Source organism: Lycorma delicatula, chromosome 1 (genome assembly GCF_047948215.1).
Source record: "Lycorma delicatula isolate Av1 chromosome 1, ASM4794821v1, whole genome shotgun sequence".
Lineage (NCBI taxonomy): Eukaryota > Metazoa > Arthropoda > Insecta > Hemiptera > Fulgoridae > Lycorma > Lycorma delicatula.
The window spans coordinates 292,619,989-292,647,299 of NC_134455.1; the positions used below are offsets into that span (position 1 = coordinate 292,619,989).

The 27,311-nt window shown below is 30.6% G+C and overlaps 1 protein-coding gene across 3 annotated transcripts in view; it reads left to right on the top strand.

Moving 5' to 3' along the window:
* LOC142332726 (uncharacterized) overlaps positions 1-27,311 on the top strand; it is a 74,729-nt gene that overhangs the window by 13,535 nt on the left and 33,883 nt on the right. For all 3 annotated transcript variants that reach the window (XM_075379341.1, XM_075379332.1, XM_075379323.1), the window contains exons 4-9: positions 7,855-8,014; positions 16,295-16,443; positions 17,936-18,110; positions 19,268-19,410; positions 23,214-23,379; positions 26,205-26,356. In XM_075379341.1, the coding sequence (XP_075235456.1) occupies positions 7,855-8,014; positions 16,295-16,443; positions 17,936-18,110; positions 19,268-19,410; positions 23,214-23,379; positions 26,205-26,356 (945 nt within the window). The remainder of the gene's footprint in view (positions 1-7,854; positions 8,015-16,294; positions 16,444-17,935; positions 18,111-19,267; positions 19,411-23,213; positions 23,380-26,204; positions 26,357-27,311) is intronic.

A 27,311-nucleotide genomic window follows, 5' to 3' on the forward strand; every position in this document is an offset into this window, starting at 1 on the left:
CAGAATATTGTTTCTCTGAAACTTTAAATTAAACTGGTTTTAATATCTTGCAGATAACAAATAATTTATTAAAACAGAAATTAAAATATAAGGTTCTTAGATTCAAATAAATTTTGATCTTGTGAAAATTATTGAGAATATTTCTTTATTCAGTACTCCATTTTTGTTAATACTACTAACTGCTGGCAGGAAACAGTATTTCTTGTCCTAGTCCTGTTTTTTATGTAGTCAAGTTAGAGATTCTGATGAGTATGGACGTGTTTTTGGTGGGATCTGGGCTATTTCTTGTGTTTATTGGTTCCATGGTTTAATTATCTGATTTGGACGTTATGCATCAGTCGGTGGAATTTATCTGGAGTGTTTTTTAAAGAAGATTGATTTTTGGAAGACAGATTACTTTGTAATGATAACATTGTGGAATAAATAATTAATAATTAATTGTTTTCACTAACAAGATACAGAGTGTTTTGATTCGTACTGCGTATTTATATACAGCTGTTTGATAATTATTGTTATTAAAATGCAAACTCTACAGAGTATATAAAAGGGATTTTTCCCATCATTATGAAGGGAGAGCCAGAGAAGGCAGCTATAATTCTTCTGAGTCTACGACTTCCAGATAGGAGGACATGGAGGTCGTGCCTGGCCAGGGTGTTACTAGTGCACCACCTGCTGACATACTGGCAGAGGGCTTACCCCCCAGACCAACAGCAAGGACTAGGAAAAGTGCGAAGAGGATCAAGACGAGGCAATCCTTCACTGAGGAGGAGGATGTCCCTCTCGACGTAAGGGATGTGGTCAGACAGCTGGAGCAGCTGGCCAGGGAACTTAAAAAGAACATTGATAAAAATGTCAAACACAGTATTAAATAGCTGGAGGGGGATCTTGGAATTGCCGTCAAGGACTTCCCATTAAAGCCCATCACAGCTAGGAACGACAGGAGTGGTGTGGCGACTGGAATCATCACAAGGTGGGCATCTTCCCTTATGGGGGTTGGGATGCTGCCAAGGACTTACGACAAGTGGTTGGTTCCCTTTCCAGTCCATTGTGGAGGAACAAGACTATCGAGATGGCCACCCAGACTGTTGTTGCTACTGGATGGCTTGGAAAATGGGGTCCTAGCCGAGGACATGTCAGAATTCATTAAGAAAAAATGGCTGGTGAAGGCATACCGAAATACACACACCAGGCAGCCAGAAAGGGAGAACTGTGAGGTGAACATCATTGCAGTCATTGATATTAGTAAGATAGATGAAGATAAGCTTCTTGAAGAACTTCTAATGAGACACTGACAGGCGGCTTGGTTATTGAATGCCTTGGGGATCCAGGCGGGCAACGTATTTACAGTCACTATGAAGGCCAAACTTGTTGGGTTGGAGATCAAAGAGCAGGCTCCAATAAGAAATGCATTCCACGTAGCTTATGAAAATTCTTGTGATTGCAGCAACCTTTCCCAGGCATTGCTTGACATCTTCAGTAAAATAAGAAGAAATATTGATGGAAAAATAGGACCAATGCGGGTGAAAATTTACAGTGAGAGGTGTAAACATAACAGCAGTAGAAGAAGATTACAGCATTCAGTGAAATAGTTAGATTTAATTGTTATTTCTAATTCAATAATTATTTTATTAGAAAGAAAAAGAAATATCTTCATTGGTAATTCTAAAAAAGGAAATAAAGTCTAAAATATAGCTAGGTAGGAAATCTAAAGGTTTTACAACCTTTAGTATCAAACCCAATACTACATGAAAAGATATTGATTTTGTTTCATGGGTTCTGATATTGGTTTTTTTTATAGCTGCATTACAGCAAAAAGAATTGGTCATACATTATGACCAATAAGAACCAAACATGTTGAATAAAGTAAAGTGTTGAAAATTAACATAATCAAATGAAATTATTTTAAAATGTGTAAATATCTTAATATGAGTTTATACTCCCAATTTCATGTATGTTGAGAATATTTTCTTGTTAAGTTTCTTATGTTATTACAACAATTTAAAATTTTCTTCCTTAATTTTAACAATCTCAAAACACTTCAGACTTATCTTTGTTCATAGAGTTTGCTGGTTCTGACTGAATCTTTACCATTGAAATATTTTTGTAAATATTTACAAACTAAATGTTCTCTACCAAGTTTTGACAATACACATTGCATTAGCACAAAATTACTATTTCCTATTCAAGGAGATCACTATATTAGTTAGTGTTTTACAGTATTACTGTTCGAGTATTTCTTATGAATGTGATGCATGTAAAACATTTGAGACACAAGCAGCATTTTCAGGTCAATATCTCTTAATGTAATGATAATCATTAATCAAATAGTCCATGTAATGAACAGAGTAAGGGTTTCATTTCTGATCTGAATATCAACTACATTTTGGAGATTTTTGGGGTTACCATATTAATATGCAGCCACATGTTTGACTCTTGAAGAAGGCATCAGGAAACTGCTTCACTCCTAAATTATCAAGAGAACCTGGCTTGTGTTGTTTATCATCCCTAAAAATGACTACCTCATTTTCATAGGGAGGGGGGGACACTGGTGTTTTACATCAGGTCCCAGTAACTGATGGTTAAACCTTCAAAAGTTTGTTTTTATAAAATAGTAATACTATTCAAGTCTTATATTAAATTTTTTTACAAAGATAGAATATATTACAATTTTAAATCATATGAAAACTTTAAAAATTCATTTAAGCAGCAATTTAGTTATTTCTGTAAGAAAAAACAAATTTATATAAATAAACAGCATCAGATATAGCTAAATATAATACTTTCCACGCTACTTTACAATATATGTTAAAATAAATGATCAAAAAATAATTTTAATTTGTTTATTATGTCGTATTAGGCACTAGCATTGATAACTTTTAAAGTGGCATCAACTAGTTACTGGTATAATCACTGAAAAATAAATATTTTTAATATGAAATGAGCAATGGAAATAAAAAATTGTCTAATTATTATTTTTGTTGTTTTTTTAATTCAGTTTTATTATAGGCTATTAGCCTCTATCCATAAACATTATAATATATTCTGGCATTTCTTTCTTGGCAACATTAGCATGCTATCTTATTATATGATCACAACTTTTTTGATTGAAATTTATTTCTATTGAAATCTAGTTTGATTCAAAAGTACTTCATATAAAAGTATAAATAAATAACACCCCAGTTACTTTGCACTTGCAAGCTGTTCTTCTGCATTATGTATACACAGAACAGTCTATTTTGTAGACTGTTGTACGATTTGGTAAATGTTATATAAATATTCTTTTCACTTAGTACCCAAACTGACAATATTTACACAGCTGAGGGTAGGTTTGGTTTGTAATTTTTTTTGTATGTAATAGTTGTATTCTGAGTGTACCTCAGAAGAAATTCTTTTTTTATACCAACATAGTATGTGGGTAAGGATAAAATAATGATGAATATTTTTGAAAAATATTTTTATGTATCTCATTTCTCAAATATTATAAAATCAATAATTTCATGTTCCAGTGGAAAATAATTTTGAGATGTTGCACGTAAAAAATGATAATTGAGTAGTATGACATATCATTGTGATGTGTACAACGCCTAGGCTTTCCAGGTCTCAGACTTTTTGTATTGAGTCTCTGCCGTTTTTTTTTTGTTAATCATTTACTGATTTGTAATTTATTTAATTTTCTTTGCATTTGAGACAAAGTCCCATAAAAGTGAGGAAATTTAATCTTAAATGCCTTAATCTTGAATTACATAAATAATAAAATTTTAACACAATTAAATAATGTTCATGAGTAGTTTTTGAAAATTACTATTTGCATACAAATACATATAAGATTTGCTTTTAGGTAATCAGAACTATTAGCTTCCAAGTAAAGAGTGTTTCAAAAAGGATGCAACACCTTTGTTTGATGACGTGAATGTATTACAAAAATATTAATGTTAATAAAATACTTATATAACAATATTTAAATTACCTTTAATAACTTTGCAATAGATGTTCAAAATGATTTCTTGTGATCCCTTTGCAGGTTCATTCACGCTTCATAACATTTGCAGCCACTTTTCATACTGTTTGCTCAGTAATATTTGAAAGCTCACTTTCATTGTTAGCCTCCAATTCATCAAGTGTATGAGGATTGTTTATAAAAAGTACACTTTTTAAATACCCCCAAACGAAAACGTCTGCTGGTGTAAGCTATAGAGCTTACACCAGCAGATCTTGGAGGCCACAATCTTTTAATATCAGACAATGGCTAAAAATTTCTGTAACATATCCAGTGTTTTATTAGGAGTATGACATGTTGCGTTATCCAGCTGGAACCAACATTCTCGTTCAAGTAAATCTAACACAGCAATAAACTGTTCGATTAAATGTGATAAACCACCACCATCTAAGATTTGTCAAAAAATAAAGGCCCTGTTATATAACGCTGGGAGATTGTATGCCAAACACCAATTTTACATCCACATAATGGCCGTTCATGAAACGCGTGATTATTTTCAGCCCTCCATATTCGGCAGCTTTGGCTGTTAATGTAGCCATCCAAGTGAAACCACGCCTTGTGGCTGAAATAAACACGATCCAAAATTTCAATACTGTTGCTGTCAACAAGAGAACAAAACCAATGACAATACTGTAAACATTCTCCATGGACTACTTCTTTCAGTTCTTGAATGACGCCGATGCAGTAAGCATGCAATTGTAATTTTTTAGTAGCCCTGATAGCTGTAGATAGTGAAAGCCTATAAAGATAACTTTCTGAGTGATTTTCTGGGTCAAATGTTCTTTCATATCCTTCAGAACTTCTACTGTTAATAGTGATTATGTACACTCCCAGTCTCATGAAATTTGTTAATCAAACACGACATTGTCGACTATTAGGAACTGAAGAATTGGGAAACTTTATCCAAAACTCATATTTCACTTGTTTGTAAGATTTATACGCGCAATAAGTCTCAATAATAAACACATGTTTGTCTTGAAAAATTACATTTAACACAATAGAGACACATTTATACTGGTATAGCACTAATGCATAAGAAGGACATACAACCAGTTACAAGCTGCTAACCTTGTACAGACTTACCAACTGACATGTAGGGAGAAATAAAATTTACCTATGTGTAACTTCTACCATTTTAATCTTAGGGTTTCATTGTTTTTGAAACACTTGTTTCAAATTTAAATGTAAATCATTTTACATTTAAATAGGATATTAAGATATATTTTAATTTTTTAATTAAAATTATTAATATCAAACGTCTTGTTTAATACATTGCTCCAGTTTTTGAGTTTATTGTCACATATAATAAGATTTTAATATCTCCTTTAATTATAACCAATACTTCTTACATATGGCATCTTACATATTCAAAAATAATTTCCACAGTATATTACACACATTGAATGCATAGCAACAAAAGGTTTTTTTGTGTTGAGTACTATAACCTAATATTTGTAAGTGACCTGACAAGAGAAACAACTTACTCATAAAAATGGCTCTCTCAAGGATAACCAGCAATGGTAATTACCAGGAATAACTAGATCTGATGCCAGGTGATAATAGGTTTTACCACCTATAACCAACAAATTAATATATTCCTGTTTGTGGGAAACAGTGTACCATTTCCAGTTAGTCTGGAAATGGTACATATGATTAATAAGAGAATATACTTTGTAATACTGAAAAATAATGGGAAATAAACTACAAAAGTTACACACAATATAACACTGTTTATAAACAAGCAAGTATAAAGCATAAAATTCAGCTGCAAGTTGTCATCATGCTCAGTTCATGATCTTTGAACTTCAAAGATTTATGTTTTAAATAATTAATTTATGATTGATTATTATTATTATTATTATCACTTAATAATGTAAAATGATATGTTTAATACACAAGAAAAATTAACAAACTAATTTTCTTAGTCTGATTTTACAAAAAAACATCAAAATTCCAAGCTTACTTTATATTGTCAGTAGATCTTTAGTGTAAGTATTAAATTTATAATATTTCATACATAACTTCTAAAAGAATCTAACTGGTGTATCCCAATTGGTATCTAACATGATATTCTGACTTAGGTACTGAGAAAAAATAGAAGATGGAACTTCCACTACTTTTAAAGTAATAATAAAGAAGGATTAACCAGATTGAAAAAGTTTATTGCAGTATGCATATTAAGTCAGTGAAGCAGGAAAATTTGAAAGCTTGGTTATTCATTTGATGTTTGGGTGAAGGCACTGAACATGTTGATACACTTAGTAAACATGAAATAGTGGTCAGTTGCACACTATGCTTTCTGTATTAAATTGTTTTATAAAAATGGTGTCTCCCAACAACTGTATAAAGCTTATCTCGCAATTGGTTCAATATTCCTCCTCATGGACAGGTACCATCTCTATTCATGCAATTTACTTGTGAATTAAGATATTTGAGAAAACTTTGCCCACATTAAATTTAGAGCATAAAGGAGCAGCAGAAAGTGAGAAAACATTGATAAGTATAACCTGCCATAATACTCAGTCCAAAACGTTCTGCAATAAAACATGCATAACAGTGAATATCAATGAATCACTGATCTGTCAAATTTATGAATATACAGGTTAAAATCTATAGGGATGATCTGTTTCCAACCCCTATAAAATTCAAAAATTATTCAGGAATCTTGATTTGGTTGCTCACATTAATTTTTGTCAAGAAATGTTGCAGCATTTGGAAGGTGATGAACATTTAATCCACCATTTGTTTATGTTAGTTGAAGTTCATTTTCATCTCAACAGCTTTGTAAATAAGCAGAATAGTCTACATTGGAGTACTGAAAACCCACCTTAGTTACTAGAAAAATAATTTTTTTTTAACCTCCGAGAACACCGTTAGATATTGCTTCGGAAGATGAGATGAATGATTTTGTAGCAAGTGAAAATGCCATGCCTGACCAGGATTCGAACCCAGGATCTCTGTATGAAAGGCCAAGATGCTACCACTCGCACCACACAGGCTGACACATGAGAAATGACACAGTGTGGTGTCACTTTCATCATCTGGCATTATTGGATCATTCTTTTATCAAGACAATCAAGAATATAATGCAACTGTTACTGCTGCTTATTACACAAACATGTTCACAACAATTTTGAGGTAAGAATTAGTTCAAGTTCTGCAAATTATGCTGTTCAAGTAAGTTGATGCTACAAGTCTTACTGCTCATTTGTCTATTACTGCCTTAAGAGAACTCTTTCTGAACCATATCATATCAAAAATGGGGTTACTGTTTGGCCAGCTAGATTTCCTGATTGTCCACAGGAACGTTTTTCTTCGAGCTTGTTCAACAGCAAGGTATATATTGAGTAACCACAAACATTAGCCAGACTAAAATTAGAAATTGAAGATGTTGCATGCATTATACTGCCATGGCAAATAATGAATAATCCACATTTAAGACTAAGGAATGTGTAGATTTTAATAGTGCCCACCTAACAAGCATTAATTTTTAAAAATAAAATGGCACGTCTTAATAGAAATGTGAAGAAAATTTCATGTTAAAGTAAAAACTTATTTTAAATACAGGCATTTTAATTCTCAAGCTTCACTGACATATATATGTGTAAGAATGTGTGTGTGTATGTGTATGTTTTACATACTTTTATGGAAAAGTATGTAGAAACTTACCTCTACATACTGGAATTCATTAATCCACAGTTTGTTTGATGAAGGCTTATGCTTCAAAATAACATCATAATTTCAAGGCAAAAGTGGAATGCCTTACAATATAAATTGGTAATGAATTCTAATTTATAAATTTTAACAAAAGTATTCTTGTATTAGAAATTTGTATTTTCTGTTTACATTTGCTTCAGACTTTCCTGCTGATGGAAAACATATTGGATGTTTCGATGACTCAAGAGAAAATAGGGTTTTGACTGGAACATACATCCAACTGAAAAAGACTAATAGCCCAAGACGATGTTTAAATTATTGTTATACAAATAATTACCTATATGCTGGTCTTCAAGACAAGTTAGTTTTATTCATTTAATTGTTTTTTTGTTTTTTTTTGTTTGGGGGCGAAAAATGCCTGTGCGTTATCATCACCCAGAATTTTCTTTAATAAAAAAGTAAAATAACACTAAAAAAATAAAACCAATATAAATTATATAATAAAAAATTTAAAACTAAGTTAAAACAAAAGTTAAAAAAGTGAAATAAAACTCAAAACTAATATCGTAAACGGAGTCTTTAAAATATAAAACCTAAAATAATAGAAAAAGGAAACTATATAAAACTTAACTAATTCCAATAAGGAGTACTCGGATAATAAAATTAAAGACATAGAACCAAAAAAATCAAAATTGAAAGTAAGGGGAAAAAATTATCAAAAACTCTTCTAGCATAAAAAATATATGACAATATTAAATTTGCAGTAACCTAGTACTCCGCAAAAACAGAAACATCCTGTTCAAAATTTCATTATCATTGTACAAGATACCACGGATGTTTCTGGGTAGATTAAATTTACGATGCAATGCCATATAACATATGCAGTCTATGAGAATGTGGTGCACAGTCATGCGGCAGTTACATTGTGTGAATAGGGGTGCGTGTCCACCTGACATCAGATACTCGTGTGTGATCCTCATATGAACTATTCGCAATCGGCGGAAACTACTTCTTCACATCGAGTTTTTCTGCAAGAGGAGTCCCATGGCAACACAGAATCTTTAATCCGTCGAAGTTTATTATCGACAGTAGTCGTCCAGTCACTCTGCCACCTAGCTCTCAGTGATTGTTTTACACGATTAATAAATTTAAAGGTAGTAACTCGGGTGGTGAAAGGAGGTTGAGTACACACTTCTTTGGCAGCATAATCTGCTAGTTCATTATCTGGAATCCCTACGTGGCTACAGATCCAGCAAAAACTTACTTCTGTGTTGCGATTATTCAACTCAGCGATTGCATTGTAAATTTCAATGACGACAGGATGTTTGGAATAAGATTTTTCTAACACCTGGAGAGCACTATACGAGTCACTGGAAATAAGAATGTTTCTATATTTAGGGTTAATGATATTTAGAGCCTTTTTTATAGCGAGTAGTTCAGCGGTTAACACACTCGTAATAGCGTGTAGGCCAAACATATAAGTTCTTTCATTGACAACAAAAGCACAAACAACGGTATCGTTTTGTTTCGATCCATCAGTGTATATCACCGCGTCTGGTTTCGTCTTGGTGAGAACACACTGAAACATTTGCCAGAAAACAGTAGGTGGTATTGATTGTTTATCGTATGTCGTAAAGTCAAAAGTAAAATTTACAAGGTTTATTCTCCATGGAGGATATGAGGACGGATATGATGGAAAGAACGACTGAGTGTCAACATTTATATGCTGCAGCAGACGTTGGGTACGGACACCTACAGGTGCAGTACAGCGTGGACGGTCCTCATACTTTCTTAAATTAGGATTTCTAAGAATTGAGTCAAAAGCAAAGTGATTTGGCTGTCCTTGGCATTGAGGCGGGCAAAATAAGATAACAAAAGCTGGTCTAGCCAATCCCAAAGTGATGGCTCACCACAGTCTACAAGTAAGCTTGTGACAGAGATTTATCTAAACGTACCTGTGGCAAGCCAAAGAAAAGCATGATGTACACCATCCAGCATTTTAAGCACGGTTTGACGAGCTGAAGAGTAGGGGACACAACCATAATCTAAACTGGAACGAATAAGGGAATAGTAAAAACGTAACATACATGACAGATCGGCTCCCCAATTGGTGTTACTAAGGACCTGCATCATATCTGAAAGTTTGGAACATTTTGTGCTTAATTCCTTTATATGTTTGACCCAAGTAAGACGGCTAAGAAATCAAACCTAGAAACTTGACGTAAGGAGAGATTGCTCTCTGTTCAGAAAAACTTGCAGAATAGAAGGGTTTCTTAGTCGAGAGAAGACTACACATTTCGTTTTGTCGGATGAAAATGTGACCAGTAGTCTTGGACCAAGCCTCAAGGCGAAATATAGTGTTCTGTAGAAGTTGCTCTGCTTTTGGCATTGAACGGCTCGCAATGTAAATAACAAAATTGTCAACAAATAGAAAAAATGAGACAGGAGCTTGTACACAATTGGTAATACTGTTGGCCACAGAAAATAATGTGGCACTTAATACACTGCCTTGAGGTACTCCATTCTCCAAGACGACACTATCTGAAACTGAATCGTCTGCACAAACACGAAATGTTCAGTGGTTTAAGAATCCCCGGATAAAAGCAAGCATATTGCCCTTGATTCCCCGTTATTTGAGAGTGTTAAGAATACCATGTCGCCAGGCCGTGTCGTACGCCTTTTTTATATCGAAGAAGATAGCGACGAGGCAGTTTAGGAAAGCGTTGTATGGATGTTTCCATTGATACTAAATGGTCAATGGAAGATCGTCCTTGCCAGAAACCACACTGTTCTGGAGATAGCCATGTCTCTCCAAGTACTATGTAAACCTGCGGTTTACCATTCTCTCCATTATTTTACACAAAACGCTTGTTAAAGAAATAGGGCGGTAGCTTGAGGGGTTGGTTTTCTCTTTATCAGGTTTTAGTACTGGTATAATAAATGCTTCTGACCAGCCCGGTGGGAAGACTTGTTCGGAGAATAAACCATTGTAAATATTCAAAAGATGTTGTAGTGCTGAGTTAGGAAGGTGTGAAAGCATACCAAGGCGAATGTTGCCTGGTCCAGGAGAAGTGTCATGTGAGTTTTTAAGTACGTGTGACATTCCTTAAATACGAATGGAGTGTTCAATTCACCAACCGAATCACCAGTGTTTAACGACAATATTTCTATCTGTACTTTGTACCTTTGAAAATTGTTATTACATGATGAAGAGAGAGACAGTGAACGGAAAAATTTTGCTTAAGTATTTGCCACAGCCAAAGATGATGAAAGGACTTCTCCTTCATCAATAAGACCGAAAATAGATTGTTTCAGTGATCTGAAAATTGCACGGATTTTTTTCCACACAGTAGACGTGGGAGTAGTGCGTGAGATAGTGCTCACATATTTTGTCTATGAACTCCTCTTAGTGTTCAAGAATACTCAACAGCATACCGCTCTAGCCCTGTGACATAAATTTAAATGTTCAGTTGTAGCCCTACGATTAAGTTTGCGTAGTGCCTGCTGTCGATTCCTAATAGCATTGCAATCATCATTCCACCATGTAACGGAGGGACGTCATGATTACCCGATGTTTGTGGGATATATCTATTGGCATTCTCAAGTATCATAGATGTAAAAGAGGAACATTGGTAAAGGATGTTTGCACCATCGTCATACCATGATTGGAAGGCTTTATGATATCCATTCCAATCCGTCTTTTCAACAATCCATCTCCATGGCCTTCTTTTAACCTCGCGGTCTACACCGAAACCAATAATAATTGGTCTGTGATCACTGCCGTGAAAGTAATCACAAACAGACCAATTAAGATGAGGGAGTAAATTCGGTGAGCATATGGAGAGATCGATGTTAGATACAGTACCAGATGATAATAAAGACATGAATGTGTGTAATCCAGTATTCAGTAAACAAAGGTCCAAGTCTTGTTTCACTCTGTTTATCATATTTCCTCGAGTGGAGCAGAAGGTTGAGCCCCAGGAAATATGGTGGGCATTGAAGTCTCCTACTATTAACGATGGAGATGGTATATGCGTGAGGAGATTTGAGATATCTCACTCACTGAACTCAGTATCTCTCACTGAACTCAGTGTACGGTGAGAGATAGAGATTGCAGATATGCAATTTGAAGGGGATAGAGACCTTTACTGCAACAGCAGGAATGAGAGTGGTTAGTTGAATCCTTGTAGCTGACACCCCATTCTTCATGAAAACTGCCACTCCACCACTCTCTCGACTGTCTACTAGACAGTTGTATCTCTCACAGAAGTATCCTCTGAGTGTTATTGGGTCATGTTGTAGAAGATGAGTTTCTTGGAAACACATGATTAGTGGAGCATGTGCGTGCGCCAGTACTCTAATATCTTCAATGCAGGACTGAAGACCTCTAACATTTCTGAATAATGTGAAATTTGGCCAGCAAGAGTTTCTGCATTTTCAATCAACATTTTTGAGAAAATTTGACAAATTTTTTATTATATGTTTTGTGTTATTGAGTATATATACAAGTATATAAAAAAATTGTTTATCTCCAATTATTTCTCTATGATTTCATACTTGTTTTGCATAAAAAAAGTTGTATCATTTAGTTACAATATAAGTAGAGGAATAAAATATTTAATATTTATGAATTTTTTATATTCAATATATAGGAATAAAATATTTAACGGTGTATACTGTTGTGTTTGAGAAAATGAAGTAGGAAAAATACTCATATATAACAATTATTATCTCGCCTTTCATACATATCTGTACTTTTTTTATTCGGACAATGCCTTTTTGAAGAACTATAAATAAATAAATTGTTGAATTTTGATTTTTGATGTTTTCAATTGACAGCAAACTCTCGTCAAAACCTTAACAATTTTATTGTTTTGGGAGTTTGGATATCTGTTTTTTGTTTTCTGTTCATTCGTTAAATTAAAACTGTTTTTATTTTTATATTTATAAAAATTGTGGTATCTGTCATGTGTTTGCAAATGAATTTTGGTTGATTGTATTCACATACCTAATAAAAAATCACATTTGTTCTAAAACTAAAACATAAACGTTTTTGGAATTTTGTGGCCGACTTTTTTTTGCAATTAATAAATCATTAGCTTCAGTCCAATTTTTCTCAAATTTGATTATGCTTCTATTATCCTTCTTTCATTGTCGTGTATTTAAATTATGCTCAGTGATCTGAGAATGTAAGGCAGCCACTTAAATTTTTAATAATCGGTATTATAAAAATATTTGCTAATGAAAATAAGTGATTAGGTCATGCATTCTTTGGAATTTACCTTATTTTTGTTATCAAATTATGTATATCATATCAAATGTAATAATGATTATTTATAAAAACAGATTTAATAACAAGTTTTTAAAATTTTATTTTAATTTTAATGTTATGTTTGACATTGCAGTTAATCCTTAATTAAATTTTTTAGGTTATACCTATACATGTATTTGAATCACATCTGAACTACATAATTTAAGAATGTAAAATTCTCCTGTTGCAGTTGAAGATACATTCAATATCATTTATGCCTAAATAAACAGAATGGTACAGGTTGATGAAGTATGTATGTACTAACTGGTCAGGGCTTGCTTGGCTCACTCAACTTTGTAGCAGGAGTGAGCTGCACCCCAGATACGTTCATTATCCTCATGGTTGTGAGAATATTAAATATTTTATAGATATTCAATGAAGAGAAAAAAAATAGTCATATCACTTCATAATATTTCTGTTGCCATGGTGACAGAAACATAATAATGAAGTAGAAGGAAGGAGTAAAAGGAATTCCATATTTGGACATAATTATTAGTTTAATTCATATTATGCATGTAATAAATATTAATGAATCAAGAGTATTGAATTTATATATATTTAATACATTTGTTTCTGATCTTTTAATGCACTGTTTCACACAGAAAAGTTTTATTAACTTGCTTGCCATTTTCTATTACAGTCTTTATTAAGATTGTGATACAAGTATACAATCTGACATATAAGTGACACTAGTCAGAGTTACTTCCCTGAAAGAAATGATGTTGATTATATCTCTAATCCCTGAGTTAGAATGCAGGCAACTCTTATAAGATGAGTATCACCTGTATTTGGCATACCTATGTGCAACTATACATAATATGGCATAGTGATAAAGGAAACTGGGAACCATTTCACTCCTCAGTTTCTTTAATAAACCTGGCATGGATTGCTTATTATCATTATTAGAAATGGATATGCCATTTTTGAAGAGACTAGATAAAGTCATCAGGTGTGAACAACAGATATTACAATGGCATCTGTCTTATGTTCTGTATAATATATTTATTTTGAATATTTGTGAGATGGTGAGAGTAGTTCTCTCTTCACTGGACTTTTTTATTCCTTAATAGCATGTCATTCAAGAACTGAACTGTAGGTTTAATTGCATGTGTAAAATGCTTGCCTGAAATCCTAAGAGTAAATAATTAATAAAAGTGGTTCCAGAGATAGTAGTTGTTTTTTTTACAATATATGATTTACTGGCACTTATAATGTATATATATTACCAGTAAACTTATATATAATGTACTTATACAATGTATAGTACCAGTATACTTAGGACTATTCAGAAAATAACCAAACATTTGTAATTACGCGCCATTGGAGATATTTAGTGATGTGCGGTTGGTAGCAGTGTGTTCCATGTAACCTCCTCTGTAACCACTTGTTCTTGGATTGGTGATTAATATCTTCTTTAGTTGTCATGTTATTGCTATTTGAATGTAACATGTTTAAGTGTTAGTAGCAACTTTTGTAATGTGCAATTTTCAGGAGTAATGATACAACATAAAATTTTGCGTGAAACTGGGGAAAACTTTTACAGTAACATTTCCACTTTTGAAATGAGCTTACAGAGATAATGCTCTGTAACCAATGTTACAAATGGGTTTCACAATTTAAAAGTGGTCGTCAGTCAGTTGAAGATAATCATCAACCAGGAAGGCTTTCAACTTCAACTGCTGACACCCATGTTCAGAAAATCAATGATCTGGTGCATGCAAATCACCGATTCACTGTCAGAGAACTTGCAGAAGAGTTTAGCATCTCAATTGGATCATGCCATGACATTTTGACTGAAAAATTGAACATCCATTTAGTTGCAGCACAGTTTGTTCCTTGTTTGTTGACCAAACAGCAGAACATTGAATGGACCTTTGTTGGCAATTTCTTGAACAAGCCAATGACGATGAAACATTCATGTAAAGGATCATAATGGGAGATGAAAGCTGAGTTTGCAGCTGTGAAATTGAGACAAAAGTTCAATCATCACAATGAATTGGGGCAAAGGATCTCCATGTCAAAAAAAACACGTCAGTCTCAATCCATTGTCAAAGTAATGCTCTCTGTTTTTTCGATTTTGATGGAATTATGCATTTTGAATTCTTGCCTCAAGGTGAAACAGTGTGTACTATCAAGGCATTTTATAATAGTTTAATGAAAAAATTCATAAAAAAGAGACCAGAGTTGTAGCAAGACAACTCTTGGTTCCTTCACCACAACAATGTCCTACACTCAGCTTTGTCAGTTGGTCAGTTTTGTGGCAAAAATCAGATAACTGTCCTCCCTCAGCCTCCCTACTTGCCAGACAGGACTGCTTGCAATTTTTTCTTACTTCCGAAATTAAAATCAGTGATAGAAGAATGCCATTTTGAGACTACTGATGACATTAAAGCAAATTCCTCACAGATCTTAAAAGCCATTTCAAATGAAGCTATCTAGGACTGATTTGCGAAGTAGAAACATCGGCGGGAAAAGTGTGTGATTAGGGGAGGGGAGTATTTTGTAGGGGACAAGAACCAACAATCTGCAAAATTAATAATAAAGATTAAAAAAATTAATTTTGATTATTTTCTGAACAGACCTCCTATATATATATATATATATATATATATATATATATATATAAAATATATATATATCAAATATATATATATTTATTTATTTATTTATATTTTGCACATTCAATGGTACAGACTAAAATGAAGTCGATATCAGCTTTACAGGGAGATAACAGAAAAAATTTTTGTCCTGTTTAATGTCCATTTGTTATTTGTTTTGGGTCAGGTGTAGTTTTAAATAAGTTACTTTACTTCCAACAATTATTTACTTATATGTACTCTGTTATTTATATTTTGCATAACAGTTTCATTGGACCTTTTATGCAATCTTTTTTCATAATGTAAATGCTTAAGTTTAACTTTCTTTTGACTTCATTGATTCCCCAATGAAAGTAGTAAATCATTTTTATAAATATATATTTGATTCATTTTTAGTTTTATTATTTAGATGATATTAACTTATAAAGTAAAGACATTAATTAGGAAAAAAAAATTGTTTGTATAACTTTCTTTTATAATATAGTACATCTTATCACACACTATGCAATGATGTACATATTTTTATAATTATGCATTCATGTTACCTATTTTAGAAAAATTATAGTACTAACCTAAAACTTTTATTACAATCCTTGGGCTTCTATGACCACAAAATGACTCAGTTACCTCAGAAATATTATAGAGCAAGTCTAGATTTTATTTTCAGCTATTTTAGTAGATATGTCTATAAAAGCATTAAAATCAATTAATAATTTCTATTTGTTACTTAAGATTAGAATGCTTCTGTGGGAATGATAAATTACCAGGAATTGAATCTGCAGATAGTGATTGTCATCTGGAATGCCCAGGAGATTCATCTGAGACCTGCGGTGGGCATTGGAAATTGGCTGTTTACCGAACAGGCTATGCATCATTAAAAGGTTTGATTACATAATTATTTTCTTGGTTTCTCTTTTTAGTTTATTTAATTATTTTTGTGTAACACAACATTATTTTTTTGTAAAATGTAACATGAGAAGGCTTTTCAAAATCCTGAATCTGATTGGCTGATGTTAATCAAAAAGTAGACAAAAACATTCTATTAGTCAGATGACATCTTTTATGGACTCTTGTCAAAATCTGTCAAGGTACCCAGTCAAATATTAAATAACTTTATGCATGCCTCATTGATTTTAAAATACTGGGTAGCCAGCCTGACATTTACATCACTTTTCATTAAGTTTAGGCAGTGAAGGATGGTTAAAAATCTCCCATTTGGATTGTTCAAGTAAATCCTTTTTGCCAGCAGCAGAATGAAGCCATGTGTTATTAAACAGAAAAAATAGCACTTATGTCTCTTTGAGAGCATTTATAAATATTTATATTGGATTGACCTCTGAAGCAATTTTAGTATTTCTTTATAAACTGATGTTACTCTGGTTCCAGTTTCTGTTAACAAATTAACAGAATTTGGAGTAATCTGTTAGTAAAATTCCATTGTTATCCCAAAACACAACATTCTTTTTCAGTTTGTTAGTCAATGCATAAATCATATTAGTAGTTAATTTGTGAAGAGGGAACTAAAAATAAGTTAACTACATGAATTGGGACATACATAATTCACAAACTACAAATGTACCTAATGTTAGCCTATCTGCCACTGGGTAATATTTGTTTCTGCTTGTCAAAATGGCAGACTGCAATCTTGTATTGTAGTGGAACATATAGTGTTCCATATGGTTCCTTATTTTTAAAAATTTACATTTGCCAGGTTTTGGAGCAACTTTACTTTTATGTATTTTGATTCAAAACTATTTTAATGAGAAAAAGTATTGTCATTTCTAACCTTGCTTTTCTATCTTCAAAAATTTAAATAAAATAATATTTTGTCTACACTTCCTCATCATAGTAAAAAGTCTTTTGAATGATATTTTTACATCTACATTTCAGTATCCAATGTCAATGTGATAAAATTGTTTCATGAATAATAGAATAATTTTTTTTCAACAGACACATGTGAATAGATTGATGTGTTAGCTGAGTTTGTGGTCAGAGCATTTTTATAAGATTTTATGCTTAGGCAGTTTTTTATCAGATTCAAAATATCAATGACAGAAGGATTTTTCTAAAGATATAACCTATTGGTGCCTATAACCTATTGGTTAGGTATAATGATATTAAAATATCATTAATATTCTGTAATTTCAGTATTATATAATTTGTTACAAAACTCTTCAACCAAGCCCTTATTACTGAATAATCTCTCACCTTTAGAAAATTAAGTTGACCTCAAGTAATTAAATAAAGCAGGAAAGATAATATTCATATTCAGTAAAGGTTGCAATAATGAAAAAGTACATTTAAAGTAAGTATCTTAAGTTAAAATTAATATACTAAAAAATTATTTATTTTATGGAATTTTTTAATGTCTAGAAAACACATTTGAATTCTACCTTCCTCAGTATCTTGGTTGTTTTAAAGATGAAGGTAGTCAGTCAAAACGTTTACTGAAAGGTTACAAGCAAGATTTATATGGAAAACTGATACCAGAATTATGTGTTGATATTTGCCGCAGCAAAGGATTTCATTATTCTGCTACACAATATAAGTAAGTTTATTCTAATCATAGTTATTTGATAATGAGGATATACAAACATAAAGAACAATTTATAATTTAGTATTATAACATTTTCTGAAAACATGAGTCTTGTATTATAAGTTATTGAGGGTAAAATAAATGTTGCAAGAGAAATCAACAAAAAACTTGAAAGAAGAGAAATAGCAAAATAACTTGTTTAAAAAAAATTAAATTGAAAAAATTGTTTAAAGTTAAATTAAAAAATTTTTCAAGTCTAAAAACACAAGAAATCATCAAGTTTACCTCTTATATAACCCCTTAAAAATTTCAGTATATCATTTCACCAGGGGAACCGAAATCCAGGTACTGTCACTAGCAGTAACTCAATACCAAGTGTTTTTGAACATATATTTGTATGAACCTTTTTCCTTATTTCAAGCTCTAGCTAGAATCAGTTCCTTTTACTTCTGAATCACTTTGTATATACATGTTTAACATGTTTTTAATTTTCTTTAAATTTCAAACCAGGAATTGCTCAAAATACATTCAAAAAAAGGTTACTAAAACTAAAAATAGAACAGTACTTGTAAAAATTAAAAGAGTATGCTACCTGTAATTATAAAATAAAACTAAGTTTAGTTTACCAAAAACCGTGATGTTTGTTTTAATACTTAACCAACAAAGGCAGAAAGTTAAGTTGAAACAGTCAGACAGTTAACAGAAAAACTAAACGTAATATGTAACTAAATGTAATATGTAACTGATGTTTCAGATTTCTCCGTTTCATTTAACTTTTGATTCAGTGATGATTTTAACTATCAAACTGGTCATCAAATAAATAAAATAACTTAATTAAATCAAAATATAGTTTAAATTTTAATCTTTTAGATAAAACATTTTTTTAATTTTTATTTGGAGGTTTTTTATTGGTGAAAAGCAGTATTTTAGTCTACCAAAAGGAGCTGAAGTGTAACTAAAATGTTTAATATTGACTTTAAATGCATTTATTAAAATTGCTTTTGTTTAAAATAACTTAAATAATATTCAGTGTTTTCATATCATATTAGTGGAATTTTCTTTTCTCTTATTTCGGAGCTTCTTTAAATTTTGTATTATTTCTGTTTACAAAAAATTGTCATCTCAGTACTTTATTTTGTTTTTATTCATTAAATCTTTTGGTTTTATAGGTATGAATGTTTTTGTGATAATAAAAGGCCATCATATGAATTGCTAAGTAATGATAATGAGTGCAATACACCATGCGATGGTGACAAAAAACGTATGTGTGGAGGAGATTGGAAGCTGAGTGTATATAAAACCGGTCTGAAAAGTCAGTGCTAAATAATAATTAAATAATTATAATGTAATAAAAATGTATCATTGTGTTTTTTGCATATTTTTTTTTTACTTCATATTTTACAAAATTTTTGCTAATAAGTTTACAATTGTGTTGTGTTTTAATTACATTTTATCACATTCTTTAAAAGTCATGATCAGTTCCTATTAAACATATAGTATTTAAGAAGAAATATGAAAAATATATCTGCAAATTCAGTAAAAACTTTAATCAGGTGCCAGAAAGTGTTATAAAAATTATTTTTCCAAGTGAATGCATAAAATTTAGATATGTTTTCTGAAACCTTTTGCTGTAAATTTATTGCTTGGAATAAATAATCCAAAATTATATCTAACTGAATAAAATAAAAACTAACTGTAAGAGGTAATATTGATGTTTCATACCTTTCATGGGAGTAATACACTAGTCACAAACTAAGTTTCAGTAAACATCAAGTACAGCTACAGCCAGCTTTTACACAAATAAATCTTACTCTTATCTGGACACTAAAAAGTACAGAGAACCATAACAGAACTACTAATATCAGCAAGGTATAATGAATGATTAATATTTATTTATTTATTTTGTGTAGCTCTCACTTTCTGATAGTAATGTAATTCCAGTTTGAGGCAATATATCATAAATATGATATTGACAATCTACTGGACATCTAAATGAGTTATAGGACATTAAGCAGGTGAATAGTAATGAAGTAAATAAAAGTCAGTGTTTTCTGACAAAACAAATTAAACTTAAAACTGGATAAGACAAAATATTTTTTAAGTAACACATTTATTAATAGGAATCTGCCTCATTTAACTGAAAGCATAACATGTGTGTTGTAAAAAACTAATAAGAGAGAATTTAAAAATCAATTGTAATTACATTCAGGCATCAATAATAATTAATAACAACTAATTATGAAATAGTTTTTTAGTTTTTTTTTAAACTGCAAACCAAGATATTCATTTAGATTTCAATGTACTACATTAAATTTTATCTGTGAAAAGTGTGTTAAAGTACACATAATAAAGTAGTATTTATTGAATTTCTTATCTTTTCAAGAAATAGATTTCAGGAATTTTTTTATCATACTTCAGCTAGAGGCCTAATAATAAAAAATATTTAACATTTTTATAAAATAGTATTTTATTTATATGTAGATTGAGTAGGAATAGGAGCCCTGGCTTTACACAGTGGGTACTTTAGCTGCTAGTTTAGCTTTTTATGTAAACTACAGGTAGTAAATAAAGTTCTCAGACAGTTCCACAGATACACAGGATACACCACCCTACTAAATTCCAATGAAGAAGCAATTATCAAACGGAGCCAGTATGATACCTTATATGGAACCTGCTGTTCAACTCTAAGGAAGAACAAATAAAGATAAGGAACAGTAGAAAAGAGTGAAGGAGACAATCAACAAACAGTTTCTGATTGAAGTAGTTAACATCTTGTTGAAAACCAGTTCTTACTTCTTAATGGGTAACATCCTGAAAATTGAAAGGATATGAAGTAAAACAAAAAGAATGCCAACAGTGAAGATGTATTCAGGAAACTAGTTCATAGAGATTACCAAAGTTAAACATGCTTCGTAAAGTTTTCATGCATGCAACATTTTCACAGTGATTATCATTGCAGTTGATACTGCTTAAAAAAACAAAAAAGGTGATTTTAAGATTATTTATTAAACAAATTTCTATAAGGTACCTTGCAACTTACTTTTACATTATTAATTAAAATAATTTTTTTTTTAATTCCACTCCTTTAAAAAGCTGTTAATATTATTATAATATTGCTGTAGTACGTTTTTTAATAATCCATGTTTATCAAAAATATAATTTCAGTGTACATTAAAAACAAAAAATGACAAAAAGAATACTGTTTTTCTTAAGTAAGATAGATTAAAACTGATTCTTACTGTACAGAATAAGTGATTATCGTTTTTATTATAGATAAAAGCAGCAATCTTAAACAAATAATTATTTTTTTAGATGAATTGTGATATTTAAATGGAAGGTTTGAGCTAATATAATCTGCTCGTTGGAAGTTCTCTTATTATATATTGGCTATTGCTTCTTGCATGTGAATAATAAATTAAGCTTTTAACCAAACTCTGTTAGAATACCTGACAGAAAGGCAGAATATTTTTTTTTTTTTAATTTCTTATACTAGTAATACACATGTCTGTTTAAGCTAATGGATAATTTTTTCATCATTGTTGATTTCAGTGCTAATGGCACCAGGAATATGAATTGTTGAAATTTTTTCCCTTGACATGACTCATCTGATTGAATTGATGCTACTTCCATTATTTTCTGTACTGTGCTTACCTCATAAACTTCAACATAATTACTTTATCCTACTTTCTCAGTAACTCGTATTATATATTATTAATTCTTTCTTCCTCTAGATTATTTATCATGGCTCTTGATTATTTTATACATTGCTCTTTGACCAAATTAACTAAATTTGAATATCATAACATATGGCCTACCAACTTAGTCTACAATCTAATAAGATATTGCCACAAATTCCCAACTATTCATCTTAATACCTCTTCATTCCATACTTTATCAAACCACCTAACTTTCCTTTTGTAACACCACAATTCAAAAGCCCTTCTATTCCTTTGTGTATTTCCTTTTGGTTTGCTATCACGAAGCACTTTAAAAAAATATTTTCATGAAAGCTTCTAATTCTTAGATTCAGTATTTGATATGGGCAGACTGTATGAAAACCATCTTTACTTGTCCTTTCTCTGTCTGTTCTTTTGATCTCAGTTTATCCATTCTTTGTATTTTATTACTTAGATAACCAAATCCTGTAACTTCTTGTGTATTTCAATCCTTATTATCTTAATCTTTATCTTAATATTTAAAGCCTTTTTATCCTCTTTTCTGTCACAATTAATTATATTTTTCTTTATTTTTTAATTTTCATATTGAATTTTTCTCTTAGCCATAAATCCACACCATAATTTTTTTAATTTCTCTCTAAAGAATGTTGTCATCAGAAACATTTTTATTGTTGCTTCTTAGACAGTTATTCTGTTTCCAGATTTGTACTGCTTCTCAATGCAAGAAGAAAAGCACTGAAGACTGACTAAAACTCTGATTTACCCCTTTCTGAATCAGATCCTTCTTTCTTCTTTTACTCATATTGCTGTAATCTAATTTTTGTACAGATTATTATATTAGTCTAATATTATTATGTTAGTTTCTCTATTGCTTTATTTCTGTTTAATTCTTTAAGAGCTCAATTATAATCTGACTTCAAAATAAAATCCTCTGATATCATCAATTTCTTTTCTTTCTCCAAAACCTCATCTGACTATTTTCCCTTACGCTTAAATCCTCTATTCATATTCTTTCTATCAGTTAAGAGTCTTCTCTTTCTAACAAGGTTTTCCATTGTGCCTCAGAGACTAAAGTATTTTAGGTCTATTTTCCCAAATTGGTTTCTTATTTTTCTATATTGCAGCCAGCAATCATATTTTTCTCTACTTCATTACATCTCTGCATCAACCAATTTTCATTTGTTATTTTGCACGGTTCTATTAATCTTATTCTAAAATATCTGAGCAGCTTCCTGCCTTCATCAAGAATTTTTGTACTTACTAGGTTCATCTATGAGTGTATATTTTTATTGCTTCCTACAAACTATTAACTTTCATCAGAAAGTTAATAGTTGTTTTAATTATTCTCTTTTTTCTTTTTTTTAGCTTATCATCTTTAATAGTGTTATCACTGCTTACTTTAATTCTAATAAAGTTATTAATATAATACATTTTTCAGGTCCTGCTGATGACATGGATAACTACATTGGATGTTACCAGGATGGAGATGGGCCCAATCGACTGTTGAAAATTAAAATGAAACTATTTGACAACTACTTAACTCCTCAGCTTTGCATCAGTCATTGTCTATTTCGTGGGTTTAAACTGGCTGGACTTCAGTGGAGGTTAAATAGTTTATTGAAAATACAAATTAAATGAATGCATGTTAACACAAATTTAATGTAAAAAATATGTTACACTAATAAATATACTAAATCTATTTATTAGATTTATTTCATATAGTTCAAAAGTAGGCTAGATTTTAGAGATTTTCAAAAATACCCCAAAATTTTAAGCTAAATAACTTAATAAAAAAATAATGTTTTCTAATAAAGAAGTATTGCCCAGGGGAAATATTTTTACAAATTCCAGGTTGCCTATTTATTAATCATTAGCTAAATAAGAACAGTCAAATTAGAATTTACATTCACCATTTCTATATTGTTCCAACCTATGTATGACATGTCATACATTTTTATGATCAAAAATAATTTTCATTAATTATAAGCAAAACTATTTTCATTTCTTTCTATGGTGTTGATTTTTTTCTCTATGTAATAATTTCTTTTTATTTTATTGAACCCCTTTAAATTCTCTGCTTTAAAATAAATTTATACTTTGTTGTTTTTTTTTTAATAAAATTTAAAATAATGTGATAAAAACATGAAAAATTTGTAGTTTTGTCAAAAATGTAAGAGTAACAGTTGTAAGAGTAAATGTAAGTAAGAGTTACATTATGTAAAATTTAGCAATGCCAATATTTATTCTGGTTTATGGCCTGTAAATAGCTTCAGCTTTTAGTGAATTAGTGATTGGCTATAAATTATTAGGCAAGCATAATAATGTATGTTCTGATTTTTACTTAACCATCCATTGGTCGTGACTAAGAAGACCATGCCATAGGTCATATGTTAGATTTTTTTCTAACATTACCAGTAATGGAAAAACAATAATGGAGAAGCAATCACTTCAGAGTGATTGGCATTCTTGGCATAGGTATTATATTTCACCTATGTGTTCTTTACAAATATACTTCTTGCACAAGTCACACTTATGGCTTATAAACCTGTTTTTTTTATTTTGGGACAGAAATCACATCTTGGTTTTCTATCACTTCTTGTCTGTGAAGTCATTACAGTTGATGCAGCTGTAGAAGATAGAAACATACTGATTTTTTTGCCGCAACATTACAGATAGAGTTGGAATTGTAACTCTTTTCATCATATGCTGAATGGTGAGAGCCTTTCCCAATTTTTTTAGGTAATGCTTTCAGCTAACTTTTTTCCCTGTGTTATCATTATAAATAATTTAAGCATTTATACCTCCAATATTCAGTAATGAACAAAATATAGTGAAAGGCCACCTGTTACTGATCCTAGTTACAGAATATTCTGATTTCATCTTGTCGACCATATCTACTCCTCCTTTATTCAAGTTGTAAAAACATAAAACTTCCAGTTTTAAATCCATGCCATTTTCTAAGTTTATTCATCCCGTTGTGAATAGTATGTAAAAGTAACGTGTTTTTGTTCTTTTTCAGAACGTATGATACAAATAAACATTTATATATATCTTTGCTGTAAGCAAACATACTGGATTTTAGCTGCCACATTTTACTGTCTGTAAAAACTCTGTCTGAGGAATCTCCTTATTTTTTCTAAGGGTTCCAACAAGTTTTGTTCTGTAATTATACAATAACTCATTTGCCAAGGGCACAGATGTAAAATAATTATCTAAACATTCCAGTTAAAAAAATAATTATCCAATTAATCATTCCAATTAAGTAAAATAATTATCTTAACATTCCAGCCAGAACCAAGTAAATATTTCAAAATACATTTCACAATACGTTTTGCATCATTAGGTAGATTATAAGGACCATTGGGTTGTTTCTCAGCATATACTTCTTAGTTATAAGTATCAATATACAATGATTTTTCTATTTATTTACACCAACAATCTGTGCAATTAATTTATTTCATGAAAGTGAACAGAGTGGTATACAAGCTCAAAAAATGGATTCATATTTAACCACATGTCAAATTTTTTTGCAAGAAGCCTGGTGATTTTTACATGCTTATTACCTTCAATGAAATGTACATTCTTACTGAACTTCATTACCTCAATTTCATGTAACTTTTTTTTTAATGTAACTAATTTTTTAAATAATTTAAAATAATGTTAAAATATTTGTTCAAAGGAATAAAAATGTCTAATTCAAGTAATTTTAATTAAAGTAAATAAGTAATTCCAATTCTTCTGATTCTAATTCAAGTACAAAAGAGAAAACTGATAGAAATATTAACATTCAATATAACAATATTAACATAAATATAAACATTCACATTATAAAAAGAAATGTAGAATTATCAAAAATGGAAAACTTAAATAATTAGCAATTTAGGAAAGCAGATCATTAAAAATACCAAAAAAGAAATATTATTAATTGATTGATTGAAGATGTTTGCAAGAGCAATTGACTATATTTTAAGTAATTTATTAAAAATGTTGTATTTATAAAATTTGATTTGGTTTGTCAATTAAAAATGTATAGTTTTAATCTTTTTTTAAAGATTAGTAGTCACCACATGATTTTAAAGAATTTTATTCTGAATAAATCATTACAGAAATAATTAACAAAAGAACTACAACAACTCTGAAGATAAGGAAGAGAGATAAAGGAATTTTATAGGAGAAAACTTGTTTTAAAACAGTTTTAAATTCACCAGAAATTAGTAGAAAATATTTAAAAATATTTAAGATTATGAAATTTTAAAGTAAACTCAAAATACTAAGAAAAAACTGTGTACATAGGGTTAATTACTTCCTGTTGTACAATTTACTGTACAACCACATGTTGACAAAAAGATGAACGTTTTTACATGGTTGTATTCAAATTAATAATCCTTCCAAGTATAATTGTTTTGATTGTTATGAATTTTAATTTCAGAGTAGAATGTTTCTGTGGTGATTCTGATCCTCCTCCAACAAAAAAAGTTGATGATTCAGAGTGTATAGCTATTTGTTCTGGTGACTATACAAAAAGATGTGGGGGAGACTTGAAATTAAGTATTTATAAGACTGGTGTTATATTAAAACAAGGTACTTCATTTAAAAAAGATTTAATATTTGTAATAATAGTTATGCATGTTTATATTAGTTTGTTATATGAAAATTGAAGTAAAATATCCATGTTAACATACAGAAAGGAAACCCATAAAATTTGACTTTTTGCATTTTGTAATTGATTTAAATATATTATGGTTTCCTTGTTGCAATTATTTCAGCAATAAAATTGTTTATTTTCTCACTACTGCAAGTAGTAGAAGTAATTTTTTTTTTTTTTTTGTTTAACTCCGGGTCCACCATTAGGCATGCTTCAGAGGATGAGATGAGTGATTTGTAGCATGTGTGAAAATCCATGCCTGACCAGGATGAAGTGAAGTATTTACAATTGATTATACTCACTCAAAAGACGTTTTTGTCATTTTCAGCTTTGCTAATTAAAATCAGGTTATTCTTGTTTTGTCTGAAACTTAATTTCTGTACTCAATTGTGTTTTATAATTACCATTCATTAAGAGAAAGACAAGCAAGAAAAACTTCAAATAGGAAGGAAGTATGATACTTTAAAGTCATAAGTTTCTTTTCATGATCAATTTAATACAGCTGATTGATAACTATTTTAATTTTCATCAATAAATGAATTATCTTTTCAAAACGTGTACTGTTTAGTGATAAGATTTCTATCTCAGAATGTGTAAAATCATCTAAAATTTACAAGCAGACGTTCAAGGAATACAGTAAAAATTTTATAAATTGCAAATTTTTATTAGTGAGAACAGTTCAAAAGTAACTTAGTGTTGTTAATTAATAACTTGAGGGATGTTATGTTGAAATATCAAAAGCAGCGATGGAATCTTGCATTGATGAACTTGTTCAAGGAGAATGGTGAGTTATAGTTTAAAGTATTGCTGAAAATTGTGTGAATTAACACAAATCAATAATTTATAACAAACTAAAGCAACATAAAGCATATGCAAGATAAATTCCGAGAC